General features: G+C 34.0%; 1 protein-coding gene across 1 annotated transcript in view; it reads left to right on the top strand.

The window, feature by feature from the left end:
• Nucleotides 1-16,652, top strand: part of LOC125649737 (mucosa-associated lymphoid tissue lymphoma translocation protein 1-like) — a 102,810-nt gene that overhangs the window by 37,923 nt on the left and 48,235 nt on the right. Inside the window, exons 10-11 of the mRNA XM_048877457.2 lie at nucleotides 14,949-15,080; nucleotides 15,354-15,515. Of these exons, the coding sequence (XP_048733414.2) occupies nucleotides 14,949-15,080; nucleotides 15,354-15,515 (294 nt within the window). The remainder of the gene's footprint in view (nucleotides 1-14,948; nucleotides 15,081-15,353; nucleotides 15,516-16,652) is intronic.

Here is a 16,652-nt window from a genome sequence, read left to right as displayed (position 1 = left end):
CTTTTTTCTGAACAAACTAAACTTTTAAGTCCACGGATTATCTCCGTGGATGCCACCTGTACTTCCATGGATACCACCGTGTTCCTCCGTGTGATAAAATAAAGAAATAAAAGAAATACTAAGGGCTATTCAGAAATAAATACATTGGGGGGGGGGGGGGGGGGGGGGGAGGACACCTTTTGTATATACCAAGCACCCATAAAAAAAAATAAAAAATTGCCCCATGACCCATCAAATTAATAAAACTCATTTTACAATGACCCATCTAATTAAAAAAAAACCTAACCAGACCCACCACAAAAATATTTTAAAAAATGAAAACAGTACAAATCTCGCGAGGTTTTCGGGACAAACATTCTAGTAGCGAGCGCTGGCTCGTACTGCGAGATCTAATGACTAGAGCGCGGGAAATAATCCGAGTTAAATCTCAACCTCTAACAAGGAAATTTTTTTGACGCCAATCCCAGAAGTCTCTTGTCAAAAATGGCTGAGATCTCGCCAAGTCACACCTTGGAATATGATTGTGAACTTACGCGGAATATCATCCTAATCTTGTGGCCTCCTAGCTCCAAAATTTAGTGCACCATTAGGCAAAATGTTTAACGGAGTGCAATGTTTATGAAAGGCAGGCTAAGATGATGTGTGACGTCATGTCTACGTTTTGACGTACGTCATAATAAGGCAGACAGTAGCGGATCTAAAGTTATACTACTGGGACATTATTATAACGTGAACATTAGGCATACGTAATTGATTAAAATATTAAATTCTCAATAGGAATTTATTATTCTAACCAAGAAAAAAAAAAGGGAGACTAACTTCTTAAAAATTGTAAGAATATGTGAGGGATCACAGGTACTGAATTAGTGCTATTCAAAAAATTACAAATAATTGATCGGATTGAAAACATTTTTTTAAAATCTTTGGTTTTTTTCCTGCGACTAAAAATAACAAGTGCTTCTGAGTGAATCCATTTCCTTTTAACATGTCCGGTAATGCAAACCATGATGACAACTCCCCCCCTCCCTCATGATTATCAACCCCATGCCACTTGCTAAATAAATTAACGACTGAAAAATCCTTAATTCTAGTTTTGTAAATTGATCATAATTAATGTATCCTCACAACAGCATTCCAGGAGAGGGACTGAAATCAATGATGTTGCAATTTTATTCAATGATTATGTGTGAATGCTGAAATATTTCTTCATTGTGTTACAACTAGGATTATGTACAATATTATAAAACTTGTTCTAATTTTCTCTTTTGCTACAAGGGGATTATCATATGAATTTCATTTTTCTAATTAGATAGGTTCGCAGGGGGGGCATATACATGCCAAATAGTTGAATTTATCGATTTATTTTTAAATTTTCATGATATATTGAAATGCGTTTTGTGTTCAAAGACAGTGCTGTTTAAACATAGTTTTACAAACTTGAAAGGTTTGGGCATTTTTATCATACAATTAGTAACTTGAAAAGATTGAGAGTAGAAAAAAAAAAGTAGAGGCTGAGAACATACAGTTCAGAACAGGTCGTCCATCAAAGGTTAAAAGCAAGTCACAGTGAAGGCAGCAGAAATAAAATGTATATATAGCATAAAAATATTTAAATCACATTCATGTATACATGTTTTAATGATTTTTAATATAAAACACTGGGAGAAAATTCATGTAATGAGTATTTTGCAAATAGATATTGTTTAAATTGAACCTGATCAAAGCATGAACATTACAAAATATGTACATATATGAAGCTGCACTCGCTACCGTTTGAGCGAGCGCAGCTTCATATTAGTCAATGACGCGGTAATGCCTGTGCGACATTGTATCACAGTAGTTCTGAAGAAATGATGTCACATCAACAATCAAAGGCATCTATTGCGGGAATGTTGGAAAGATTGGGAGTCCAAGCGATGCTATTATCATGAAATGGGTATGGATTTGTTTTTCCACGAATCGTTCGTCATCTAATGGAGGCCTCTATATCACCATCACACTGACTGATAAATATAACGCATTGGTACCCTCGCATAAATCAACCAAGGTTTGCCTATTTTTATTTGAAAACGGAATACCTATTGGTTTCAAAATATTCCTAAAATAGATGCACTGTAAACTGTAATAATTTACAGAACAGAGTTCGCCGCCATCATGTCCCAAGGGGCCCTACTAAACGCGCCTCTAATTTGAAGAGTGCCGTAATGGAAATAGAAAGTTATGCGCTACAAAGAGCGACAACTCGAATAGTTCTATGTTACTTCCGATTTCGAAAGCAGCATTTCGAAAGCACGTTTTCAATTTTCCCTCTGACGTTTTGTAACCAACACGACAAGAGCGACAATAAAAATATTCTGAAAACTCAACACCCACGTGGCACAAATTAAAACAATAGAAACTACCCACTACCCATAATAAATATTTTTTTAACAGTCCAACCACGGACCAAATAAAATATGAAAAAATATGACCACCCACACAAAAAAATATCGTTTGCCGCTTATGTTCTTAAAAGTGGTTAATTTGTGAAAATATTTTAGTTGGTATGAAAACGAATTCAATTTAGAAAGAAAACAGTCTGAATTTCCTCTGTCTTTTTTTTTTTTAATTTTGCATTTTGAGCCTAAATTGCTCAGATAAACACCAAAAAATCATATCCTGTATGAATGTATATTTATATTGTATATGAATTTTTGAAATTTCATATAAAGAATGCATAAAGGTACCAAACCAAACAACAAAAAACCACTTAAAAGCATATTAAAATAATATCACCGACCAACCTAAATGTTCTGATCTCATTAAAACTTTAATACTTTAGTGAATCTTTAACCACAATAATCAAATGTTTGGCTCGAATTGTTTTGAACACAGCCTTATTTTGCTTTGAAAAAATAATTCAAACGAGTAGCAATCTGACATCCGATATTGATACCGTAATTGCGCCTTAGTATTTAATAATCTAAGATAATCTTGTGCCATTAGTTGTAATTGAATCAGTGCATGTAATTCATTATAGTAAAAGTGTAAACTGTGAAAAATACAATAGAATTGACATGAATCAACGGATGATGGACACATACTAATTAGATCATTAATGATTCAACTAGATACTCACGTAAAGAAATTACGTATCGCAGATCTACATTATGTACCCCTCTAAACTGCAAATATTGTTTTAGATGTATGTGTAAATTATTTGATTGCTATTGATTCTAACTATTCTAAAGTTTCAACTTATATTGTGGTGAAACCTATTAATGTTTTGAAAAGGGAGGGGGTGTAACAAGTTGGGCGCACTAAACATTTTCATAAAACTATTAATGAAAGGTGAAGAAAACGAACAGTGAACAATCTCATAACTCCTATAAGGAATACAAAATAAAGAGTTGGACAAACACGGATCCCTGGACTTACCAGAAGTGAGATCAGATGCCTAGGGGGTGGGGGTGTTAGTGCTTCATCTCCTCTAGATCCCCTACTTTATTATTTTAAAAATTTATACAAGAATTATAATCAAATGTTTGGTTTTCTTTCTCCACAATCTGCGGAGGGGGTGGGATTGGGTCTATTTGAATATGGAATTTGGGTAACATGTATGCCCGTTTCAAAGTAGAGGAGAGACAGTCTAGAGCACTCGTCAAGCCCCCCCCCCCCCCCCCCCCCCCCCCCCCCCCCCCCCCCGATCTGCAAATGAAAATAATTAGATGGGTAAAATACATTTACTATGTTATATTTGAAGTATACAATCATTATTTGATGAGAGCAGCTACAGGATGATAAAGTAAGTTTTGATTTTGCCTATTCTGCATTTCCTCCGTTTTATGACATCTAGGTGTTTCGACACGTACCGGCCGATCTAATTTCAAATCCAAACATCTAACAATATATAATTTTGATTCAAATAAGCAATTAAACTTGCGTACATTTCAATTATTTTTGCAAAAAATGCATGCATGCACACCTCATTTGGACTTCATTTTTTCTGATGAGTAAATCCATCGGTAATTAAATTCCGCCATGCATATCCAGAAATCAGTACTAAATAATACATAGCCTGCTTTGTATATCTCTACTTACATGTATCATAGATGAACCAATGAACTGCATTAAATAATTCACAAGACGCAGACACAGTATATACATGTACCGGTAGAGGTATATACATGTACGTGAGCGGTACCACATGTACCTATGTGCCGACAAAATGTTTAGTCCTTGGGTAAATATATTTTTCAATTATTTTTATTATTTACGAAATCTCGGAATATAATACAAAATATCTATTATTACTCTGGCATGATAAAAATTTTGCAGAATTTTTTAGCCCCAAGTTTATTGTCATTCAATTTGGCTATATGTACTTATAAATTTGTGCAGAGATTCTGTTTGACGTGTTGCGACTCCGTCTTTCATTTCTATTTTGAGTCTATTTTGAACAGAATACACAGGTCTAGAATAATACGGTACCACGACATCTGTCAAACTCTGTCTGCTGTCAACGTAAACAACGTAAATATGGCGTCAAAAATCACGCGCTTATGTCGTTACCTCATATTTCCTAAAAACACGTCATAACGGCATTCATACAAAATTATTTAATCAAAATAAGGCCCCAACTGTTATGATTTATGCTTTTGTATTTCGAAAATATTACTTTAGTCAAAGTCATTATCAATATATGTCACGACAATCATGACCTACGTACGTTAGTTCGAGTTGCGAAGTGACTTCAAAAACGTCACAGTCATATCCCCTTAAGTGTCTATCTTTAAAGAATTATCATACTGATTTGATAACTTACTTAAATTGTTTACATGTTGGAGTTTGCTATTCGAAACAATTCATCTTATTATCCTTAACTTATGTCGTCCGTTATGTATTAATTTTTCACATTTATATGTTTGAAGCAGTTAAATTGTTTTTTTAAAAACCCTAGAAATATAGTGGACAGCGTTGCTAAATGGATTTTAGCTTTCTCTAAGTTGGGAACTGAACATGTTTGTAAATCGGGATTATTTTCTGTATGTAGATATAGATATATGTATCCATATGCAGACTTCACTGCAGACGTTCACACCTTTTTTAATGAAATGCCCAAATTCTCGACATCCTGTGCACAAACACCTGTCTCTTTCTCTCTCTCTCTCTTGCTTGTCAAGAATTTTAAACAAGTTAACCTGCAACATGCCCCTTAAAAGTTTCTGATACATTGTAAAATATAAATATAATTAGCATGTGGCTAACAGTCTGCAGTTTGGTCTTATTTTGTCATTCAATAGCTTTTTTTCGTAAATAAAAAAAAAAATTATTGGTCCCTATGATCTATAACAATGGCCTGTGTATAATTTGTGTCTTCCATTCAAATTCGAAGAGTTTTCATCACAAAAGAACAATTGGGGGGTCAGCTAATTCGGGTATTTGAAATTAACAGAAGTGTTTGACTTCTTGCGAAAAGTGTGAAATATGTTGGGTCGATCGGCACAAGATACCCATGATCTTAGACTAGATCTGATATTGTACTGACCCATTGAATATATTTCACACTTTCCCAAGAAGTCAAACACTTCTATAATTTTCAAATACGAGGACTACCTAACAGTAATTTATTCTATTAAGGCAAAGATCCTCAGAATTTGCATGGATTGTACTTGTTATATGTAGATCATTGTATTATCCAGACAACCCCGAATGGCGATGAACATTTTTGTAATGAAAATCTGTATGAAAGTTCATTGACTATAAGTTTCGGTCAAATATAATTGATTCATGATTTATTAATTTTAAACCATTGGATGGATTGTATTTTTGCTTCTATTGATATATGTAATAGATTGAATCCAATTTATTAATCATCAGCATTGCTTTAATTTCTATATTGAATCAAGTTAATTTGATTAGATGCATATTAAAACAATATGATGAAGCAAATGAATACATGTATGTACCTTGTAAAACACTGATATTCATAAGTAATTGGAACATACTTATTTAATAAAGGGATTCATCTTAATAGCTAAAAATTGATAATAAAAAATGAAATAAACAAAACTCAGCTTTTTTTAAATTTGCACTTTTGACACACTTCAAAAATTTTTGTGTTTATTATTTAAAAAATTCAATATCATCAAAACAAGCATTAAAGAATTCAAATATCATCAAAACCAGCATATAACCCAGGTAAGAAATTTCCAGTATCTACCCGTACAACTATTGGCACATGGTACAGGTGTACATGTACAAGAACAAAAAACAATGATGACTGCTGGGTCGTGCTCAGTTGAGGATACTTTTGGGAGATGCAACACCCTTGCACCCTTTTAAAACTTAATCTTCTAACTGTTTGAAATACAGTATCCCCAAGAATGATTGCTTTCAAAACACGGGTGATACACAAAACCTGATGCAAGAACACACACAAGTTGAGTAGTTGGTATATAAGTAGAATACAGGTGGAAAAAATGGAAGAAAAATAGTCTATGTTAAAATATATATTATAAGCAATGTATTTCACTAGTTGTTTTTTCTTTCAAATCAGAACTTCCTATTTCTCTGTTAGAGGTAACTACAAATATTAATTATTTCTAGACAAACAACTGTTCATGAACTTCAGATGAAGGAGCTTTCAGATTTACTGTCCTCGCTTTGCTCGGCAAACCACTCCCTACTTTCCAGACTACTTAGAATGAAATTGTGATAAATTTTCACCCTCTCTGGACTGACAAGTAGCTCTTCTGCCTTAAAATCGCGAGCTTTATGTTCTCCTTCAAATGTACTGTCTTTCCTCGATTCCTAAAAATAGCTTCTTCAACAAAACGAATAAAGCTTTCAGAAAGTATCATACCTTTTCATTAGATTTAATATATGATCCCGATAGTTTCTGAAGCTACACGATAAACGATTTTCACGATAAACAGAAAACCTGATACACGCAAAACACAATACACTATAGTCCAACTGGACATGTCATTACAGGTGATGTTGATATAGTTGAAAATGAGGACTTCAAATTACTTATTCTAAAAGGTCCTAAATACAGAGAACCTCGGTCTTTGAATTGGCGACAGAACTTGATCTCTTTTGTGAATTCTGTCGAGGATTATCTTAGACAATGGGCTAAATATGAAAAAGAAAAACTTGATACATTGTCAGAATGGATTAAAAGTATAGAGGAATATTAAAATCCCACATTAGACGTATTAAAACAAAAGTACGTACCATTTATCCTTCTGTGTTTAGTAAACCAGAAGTGATAAAAGAATTAGATAGGTTACATGAGGAATATGTTTTGGTTCCAGCTGACAAAGCTTGTAATGTAACAACATTGTCTTTGTTTGTAAGGCTCATTATTATGTTCCCCAAACAAAGTTTGGGAACATATTGTTTTTACTCTGTTTCTTATTATTATTATTATTATTCTTTTTCTCCGGTACTTTTTTGTCCGGTAGTGTTCTCAGAAACTACAAAAGGGATCGATGTGAAACTTTCCAGGATGATAGTATAGCGTTTGTAGATGTGCATAGTGATAGTCATTTTGTCTTCACGTGTATGCACGCGCGCGCACGTGCACTGCAATTTTGGTACAAAAAATGGAAAATCAGAATATTGAAGGAATCGATATAAAACCTAAATAGGATGATAGTATATCATTTGTACATATGAAAAATAATAGTTATTTTGTCAGCACGCGCATGCATGCGCGTGCACGCGCATTACAAAATTTGTTCACCAACTTTGGAATCAGTCTAACTTTTTTGTTGTTCATTGAAATGGCTTGAAATTTATATCGTAGGTAGATATTGAGACCCTTAACTGATTTGCATGGTCAAAATTACCAATTTGCACGCGCATGCACGTGCGCTTCATTTTGATTGGATAATACTCAAACGTTTGTAACTATCTTATTTATGAAGCGAATGAGATGATATTCACAGCATACGTAGACAATATGTGTATCGACATATTGGTGTAACAAAAAAATGCCCACGCGCATGTGCGTGCAACGTTTTTTAAATGTTCAATTTTTAAAGGACGACAACGTTTTTGTTTTTCATCAAATTCTATTGATATTAGGGGTTTTGATGTGTCTTGGTACTCCTTACAAATTGCTGTGGTTAGAATTACTGCTCATCACGTGCATGCACGTGTGCTGATTTCTGATTGGACGATTTTAAAATCGCTATAACTTCCTTATATTTGGTGGAAACGTTATGAAATTCATACTGTGGGTATATGATACAAATGCCTGTTGAACGACATCAACAAAAATTCGGAATCATACACGTGTGCGCGTGTATGCACGTGCAACGCTTTCTTTCATTTCTTGGTACTGAAATGACCATATTGAACGTACTACATGTAATTAAAGGCTAAAATAAAATGATTTTTTGCTATAGATTCACAAGGACATCACTTTTTAATTGGGGGAGGTTTGGGGAACATCTGTAACGGTCCCCGTTACAATTGGAACTAGTTACAAATGTTTTTTAAACAAACTTAATTGGCATTGACTCCACTTTTGCTAATGTACTTGTACTCCAACTGCCCTTTCAAAAGATGAAATTCTTCAAAACCATGCTTCAGTTTTAGGCACATATTTGGTATCCCAGTCAGGCCAAAATTAAAAAGGAGTTTGTTTGCCATCGCATGACCGACCCATTTTTAACCCCCCAACTGGAAGGTTTTTAATGGCATAATTTCGGCCATGTTTTTTTTTTCCACTCGATTTTCCGACGTCTGTTTTTCTTTCAAGTTCCTATCCGCGTTTGGTTCATCTTCACAAGTCAAGGGTTATTGATTCGTTACCTCGCACCATGCTCGCATCAGTCACCATTCAAAGCAAGGGTTTGGGACAGGGGATGATGCAATAAGCTAAAATTAAATCATCCAATGAGATTCCTCGTCTAAGATGCAAGTTTGGAAAGAGCAAAAACAGAAAGTAAACAATGGTCTTTGTGGGGTACTTTTCTTAACATCAAGAACATTGCGTGTTGTTTTTATTTTGTAACGAGGTAACTAATCAATAGCCCATGACTTGTGAAGATGCGTTTGGTTTTGTATTTAGTTTTGTTCTTTGCGGCGTTTTGTAAATCGTTGCAATTTTAAGCGCTCAAATGATCGATTCAGCACATGTCATACTGATAGAATTTTATCTATCTGACGAGGCATCATTCGATAATTATGGACACAAACAACAACTGTGTCCGATGAAAATGTAAATGGGTACCCCGAATATTCGGAAATGCCTGCAATTTACCGAAACGCCCCCAGGAATTAGTTTTCGAAATGCCACCCAAAAGCATCGAAATTCCCCTCTAATTATATACATTAATGCATATTAAGTTTATATATGTTAATCTTTTATGATAAAACATATTTCAATTTGTGATTGTTAATTTAGGAAATTCAATTGTATTCAATTCTCGCATTCACGATGTTTCAAAGAAAGATAACTCTAGCAAAATTTATACATATATATCACCGATGATTTTTTCCCCATTACAATATTTGTTTGAATTGCAAAATATATCTGCAGTGATTCATTTTGAAAATGGTTATCATGAGTCCAGCGGACTCCCCTTTATTACAATAATGAGTCCCATGCTAAAATCAATGAGTCCAAATTTCATTATTTCAAACAAACAGCCTGACAATCACAGGTATAAACAAACCAAGTTAAGGAAGAAGCTTAGTGTTGTCACCCCCTTCTAGAGAATGAATATTTCGCTTTTTATTACAAGCCATCATTTGCAGAAAATGCTTGTTCGTAGCTAGTTCATATTGCAAAATGATTTTCAGGTCCTTAAAGTTGAATGATGGAAGTTTTTATTCCTAGCTACTTTGTTCTGTGCAAATGCTGCAATAAATAATTTTTTCTCCATTTTCTTCATTTTACTCAAATCTTAGCCAAGAATAAAGTGTAAGTCATTTTGATGACATTTTTTTGTACCTTTCGAATTTTCTTAACCTCTACTTCGTTTTCACTTTCAGGACTGACGTTTGATTCCAGGGACTCCGCGTTTGTTTTTTACCTGTATATAGTTACTGACAATATTATCATTCATATCACTTTGCAAAACTGTTGTTAACTTAAAAACATATAAAAAAAAAATCCGTGGAATCGGATTATATGCGAGGAAATTCTAGTTCCTAGTTTTGTTTACTCGCCGTGATGCCTTATATATCATTTGGTTTCATTGGTTAATGCAATGCGAGTTGACCAATGCAAGGTGAAAATAACGAACAGTGATCAATCTCTTAACTCCTATAAGCAATACAAAATAGATAGTTGGGCAAACATGGATCCCTGGACACACTAGAGGTGGGATCAGGTGCCTAGGAGGAGTAAGCATCCCCTGTTGACCGGTCACACCCGCCGTGAGCCTTATATCCTGATCAGGTAAACGGAGTTATCCGCAGTCAAAATCAGTGTGCCAAGAACGGCTTAACAATCGGTATGAAACACGTCAGACAGCATTTGACCCAATGCGAGGTTGTATTGACGAACTAGATCATTATAACGACCATAGAATTTGCGAAATGCTGACTTCAATCGAGACTGTTGAAATCCCTGTACCATCAACTTGTTTGTCAGTAGCTTACCTCGATTTAAAAACTGACTATACCCAGAACAAGCTCTTGCATATCGAATCAGTTGAGATATATAAACACCATATGCAGGTGATAATGGAATATTGCTACACAAATATGGAAAGTTGACGATGGAGAAGCTGAAATCATCCCGTTTGTCATACAGTTGAGTTGTCAGTTTGCCGTTAATGTCTACTTTCAATGAAATATCAATATTTTTAATTCGGAATATCTCGGGTGTGTAGTACGTTCTGGAGCTTAGATTTCATACTAATTACCGGGGGGGAAATGAAAACATTTTCATATAATTTCGAATGTTCATGCGTCCGCTGGGATGCACAGTTATTGAAATCATGTGTCCTGAGGAAATTCAATGCGTAATTTACGCAGGACGCACGCCAAAATGAATCACTGTATCTGAATGTTGATTTAATTCAACTTAAGCAATGTATATATATAATGATTGGGAAATAATGGTTGAACACATTCTTCTAAATGAAAGAAAAATAACACGAGTTACCTTCCTTAGATTAACACAAATTCTAATAACAAGACTCTTTTTTTATGAAAAATTTTATGTTAACTTTTCTTCAGAGACGGTATTTTACACATTGAATCAATCCCTAATCTTTCAATTTAACTTAAAAAATTGATTCAAAGGGGAATTTCATTAGTTCTAATGGGCATTTCGGTATTTCTGGAGGCATTTCGGTAAATCACGGGCATTTCGGTAATTCGAGGTACCGTGGAGCACGGATTTAATGTATCAGAAATCGTTTGACCAACATCATTGAACATGAAATTGTGTTGAGTTTATACGAATAATATTTTTAGTTCAACAACAATGCTACCAAGTTTCAGTTGCATAATACATGCATGTTACATTGGCCATTGAGAGTAAAATCATGGCAACCAAGACTCTAGACAAATTTGAAAAAACATTGGACATATTCAGGACCTGGAAAACAAACACCCACAAAACAAGTAACATATCAGAATAACAAAATGATAATTGAGCCATACACAAACTACTTGAAGTTAAAACTGCACTTTTTAGAGAGGTTTCTGGCAGTTCTGCAAGTAATTCACTGTAATAGGGTTAATTCATCAAAAGAACACAAAATTAATTATAAAAACAGTTTTGATGTTCAATATATTTTCAGCAAAAAAGAAAAGAAAAGAAAAAAACGACTGACCCAATATTTTTTATGACCCTCGGGCTATGGCAAACCAACATTTTTTTAAATGTGGCCTCAGTGGGTCAAATGAATATGAGTTACCATACCTATACTGGATTCCTAAACTACATAAAAACTCTTACAAACAAAGATACATCGCTTGATCCAGTAAGTGCTCTACGAAGCCCCTATCTTTGCTCCTCATGAAAATATTAACAGCTGTGAAGGAGAAACTTCAAACTTGCTGTACGACTACATATACCAGAAGTGGTGTAAATCAAATGTGGATTCTAAAAGATTCTAAAGAACTTTTAGTTAACTTTAAATCGTAAAACTTTTCTCTGATCAACAACATCAAAACCTATGACTTTTCAACACGATAAATTAAAGACAAGACTTTTTGACACCACAGACAGTTGCTTCTTCAACAAAAATGGAAAACGAAAATATTCATATCTAGTGATCAGTCATTCAAAAAATTACTTTGTTAAACACCACTCTGATATGTTAAACACCACTCTGATACCACGCACAAGTATTCTGATGTTGAAATAAAAAATATGCTAGAGTTCCTACTTGACAATAGCTTTGTGGTCTTTGTTGATAGGGTGTAAAGCCTTTTTCGTTATGAACACTTTCACTTTATTGTCATATGTACTAATATGAAATCCACATGTAATAAGAAACTGCAAAAAATAAACAAACAAATTCTGAATAAAATGTCAATGAAAAAATCATACACATTGTCATGAATTCTATAAACCCAGTTTGAAGGTACAAGAGAGAAAATTATTGAACATCAATAAGCCTAAGTTTAGAGTTCACATCTAGACTGATGTACTGGTATTTGAGCAGGAAAATGTAACATAATGTACTACACATTGACAATGTTAGATAAAATGTGGCTTATGCTGCCGAAATGACTAAATATGGAAAATTAGATACTGATATCATGACATAGCACATAAGTATAACAAGTGCACCAGACATAAACATGTGATAACCTAACCATGACACTTGTGCGTTACCATACATATATCAGATCAACGAACATGTAAACATCATGATTCCTATTTTGTGAAAGCAATAAAAGAGCAACATGAAAATTGTTTAAACCTAAGATAAACACAAAAAACATGAGCAACTTACTCTATGCGGGGCTAAATTGTGCAAAAATGGTGAAAAGGCACCTCTATTTACTAAAACCGCCATGCGGTGATTCTTCAGTTGGGTGGAAACAGTTACTAAAAGTCAAAATAGGCAACAAACTCAATCCGGAAAATACATGCCTTGACTATAACGTACAAAGAAAGACAACTCAATGTTGTGACATTACATAGGGTCTTCCAACAGTCTGTTGGAATTCCCATGGGCACGAATTGTGCTCCTTTGTTAGCTGACCTGTTTTTATATTCACATGAAGGAGAATTTATTCAGAAACTTCTACTTAAGAAGATGAAATCTCTTGCCTTCAATTCAACTTATAGATATATCAACAATGTTTTATCTATTTTAAAAAAGGACTGATTCACGATTTCCCCCCAAATTTTATTTTTCACTTTTAATGATCAAAATCTACTACCTAATATGTTTAAAAGATTTCACATAAAAATTAAGGTTATATATTATCACAGACGCTCATTTTAGAGAGTTCATTATTTGTTTTGTAAACAAAGATTGTGGTATGTTATTGTTTACGAAATTTTCCAAAGAAATGGATATCGATCTAAGTTTATATAACTTTCACATTTCAAGCACTCTTCGGGTAAAATGTGTCATCCAAAAGTTACAATATGCGACTATGCAAAATTAAGATGCTTTATATTCCAAAATTAATATTTCACTGGTTTGTTTGTATACATAAAAAGACTTGAGTCTTTGTTTATATAACACATATTGAAGGTTAAAATATAGCTTTTATTCTAGCATTCAGAAGGTCAAAATTTTGGTTGTTAACATTAAATGAGTTATACTTTTAATATTTAAAACATCAAAAATAAAAAAAATATTTTGTTCAAAAATCGTGAACCAGTCCCTTTAACAATATAACATTCATTCATATGTCGATCCCATATATCACTGTGAGCTCAAAATAAAAGACACCAGAGAATCGTCCACTTCTCTGCTTCATACTTGGATAATTTTGTCCCCCACCGCAACGCAGAAGGGGACATAGAAATACCGGTGTCCGTCCCACTTCACTTTTTGGACGCAACTCCCCAGAAACCGCTCAACAGATTTTGTTCATATTTTGTAGGATTGTTAGTCACAATGTTTAGTTGATCATATTTCGCTGCCATTTTGATTTGACAATTTTGACAGGAGTTATGGGACTTTGTTGAATTTGTACATGCTACACTATAGGAACACTTTGTGGACGCAACTCCTCTGAAACCGCTCAATGGATTTTGTTCATATTTTGTGGGATTGTTAGTCACCATGTGTAGTTTATCATATTGCGCCGTCATTTTGATTCGACAGTTTTTACAGGAGTTATGAAACTTTGTTGAATTTGTATATGCTACACTATAGAAACACTTTGTGGACGCAACTCCTCCAAAACTGCTCACCGGATTTCATTCAAATTTTGTAGGATTGTTAGTCACCATATGTAGTTGATCATATTGCGCCGCCATTTTGATTCGACAAATTTTACAGGAGTTATGAGACTTTTGTGCTTCAACTTTTTTTGCGGCGGTGGGGGACATGGCTACGTGTAGCAATCTTGTAGTGAAAATAGATATTGTCGGCAAACTAACAACTCAACTTCTCATGACAAATGGGATGGACAACTTTGAGCTTCTCCATCGTCAACTTCCCATATTTATGTAGTGATAGGATGGGGCCACAATAGGGATCAAAGTTTTCCATTTTCATGAAAGCTTCCTGACATAGTGCAGATTCAAGTTTGTAAAAACCATGGCCCCAGGGGTAGGTTGGGGCTACAATAGGGATAAAAGTTTTACATGTGAATATATATGTACATGTATAAGGAAAATCTTTAAATACATGTATGGGACAAGGTGACTCAGGTGAGTGATGTGGCCCATGGGCCTCTTGTTTTTTTGTTGCAATTTTGGTGATTGCAAATTTAGAGATATGTGTCCCTAAATCAGATAATATTAAAGTTTTTAGCAGAATCATTACACAGAATTTTATATTTGATTAATTTTGCTTCAGAAATTGAGATCATCAGTAACCCAAAGTCCTGTACTGTTGAGTTTGGGGGGAGCTGTATATTCAACTGTGAAGCCAGGTGTCGTGGTCTCTTGCTTCGCTATGAATGGTATAAAGATGGCCGGAAGTTACAAGGTAACATATATTGTCTTTTAGAAAGATTACACAAAGGGTTGATGTGATTATAACAACAAAGAAATCTATCTATTGTGACAGAGCATGCAATGTATTACTAAAGTAATTAAATGTAGAAACATGCTTATAATAAGAATTAATGTGTTTTCGATATTCAGTTAGATGGAGGATTTGGTTTTTCTTATATTGTATTTTTTTTTCCTTTCGTGTGTTACTTCAGTTCTTTTGAATTTAAAGTTGGGTTGATTTAAGTTGAATTTGTCCATTCTCTAGGTCAATGTAAGAGTGAGTTGAGGTTAGATCGTCTCCAAGACATGGAACAACAAGGAAACTACATGTGTATGGTGTCTGTGCCAGAGCTTAATATCAGTCGTCATTCCAATATAGCATGTCTCATCATCAAAATGGACCCTAACAAACCACCTGAGTTCAATCGTAAGTCACTGCACTAATGCTAGAATTTTAAACAACAAATATTCTCCGTGTTTTCTCATAGATTTTTGGTTGGATTGCATCATATTCTAGAGTGCTCAAATATTATCAAAATTCAATCTTGATAAATTGCTTAAAGGACACATCTCATGTTTTCAAAGTATACAAAATTACATGCATTTTATCTTAATAGTTTGTTCGCTGAAATTTTGTGATAATTAACCACACTACAGACTTAAATCTAAGCCCCGATTTCAAAAAGTCTAGTTAATTAATTAGGTAGTCATGTGGTACAGTAACGTCACATGCACCCTTCTTTGATCAACTGATAGTGAAAGTAGTGTTGAGATATTATTAAAAATTCAGCTTTTAGGGGCCTAATTTATTCACCATCGGCAACATTTAAATCGATGTTGACAAATTTTTCAAATTTTATGTTTTCTCCATCAGTGCATACATATAGTGATGTAAATACCCCAATATGGTGAGGAAATGCGTGTATGAAATCTGCAATATTGCGAATAAGTATGCGAGTAAATAATGTTTATATGGGTTGCTGTCTACGAACTGTTTGGTTATTCCTTTATACATCTGTAATTGATGCTGCTTTTCTAAAATAAACAGTGCAATATTAATTTATTTTTGGATTAGACAAATTATGATAATATGTACTTAACAGTTAGGCCCTAGGCCAAGCTACTGTCATGGGTGCATTTCGGAAAGAAAGAGAAAAGAAAAAGAAAAAACACACACAAATCAATAGAAATAATCAAATATAAATTGGAAACCAAATTATTTTATCAAATCTTATCATTATTTTTGAATTGTGATCTACATGTCGTTTAGGAAGTGGGAGCACGACATGATACTGACGCACTCAAGATGTTACGAGTTCATTGAGGAAATAGGCTAATTTTATAATTCAATTTAAAGTTAGGAAATACAATATTCTATTATTTATACATGTATAATTAAAAGTTCAATAATTTTGTATCTTTAAAATTTTTGTAAAACTACCAGTTAGTAGAAACTGGAAGCACAAGGTATACCGGGTATGTTGTTACAAAGTGAAAGTCAGTTGATCCAAGTGTGTATTGAATTTGAAGACTAGAACAGAATTATGTAATGCTTAGTTTCGAT

The sequence above is a fragment of the Ostrea edulis genome, chromosome 5, assembly GCF_947568905.1.
Source record: "Ostrea edulis chromosome 5, xbOstEdul1.1, whole genome shotgun sequence".
Lineage (NCBI taxonomy): Eukaryota > Metazoa > Mollusca > Bivalvia > Ostreida > Ostreidae > Ostrea > Ostrea edulis.
Note: the sequence above shows the minus strand (reverse complement) of the source record. Positions and strands in the feature narration are given on the sequence as shown.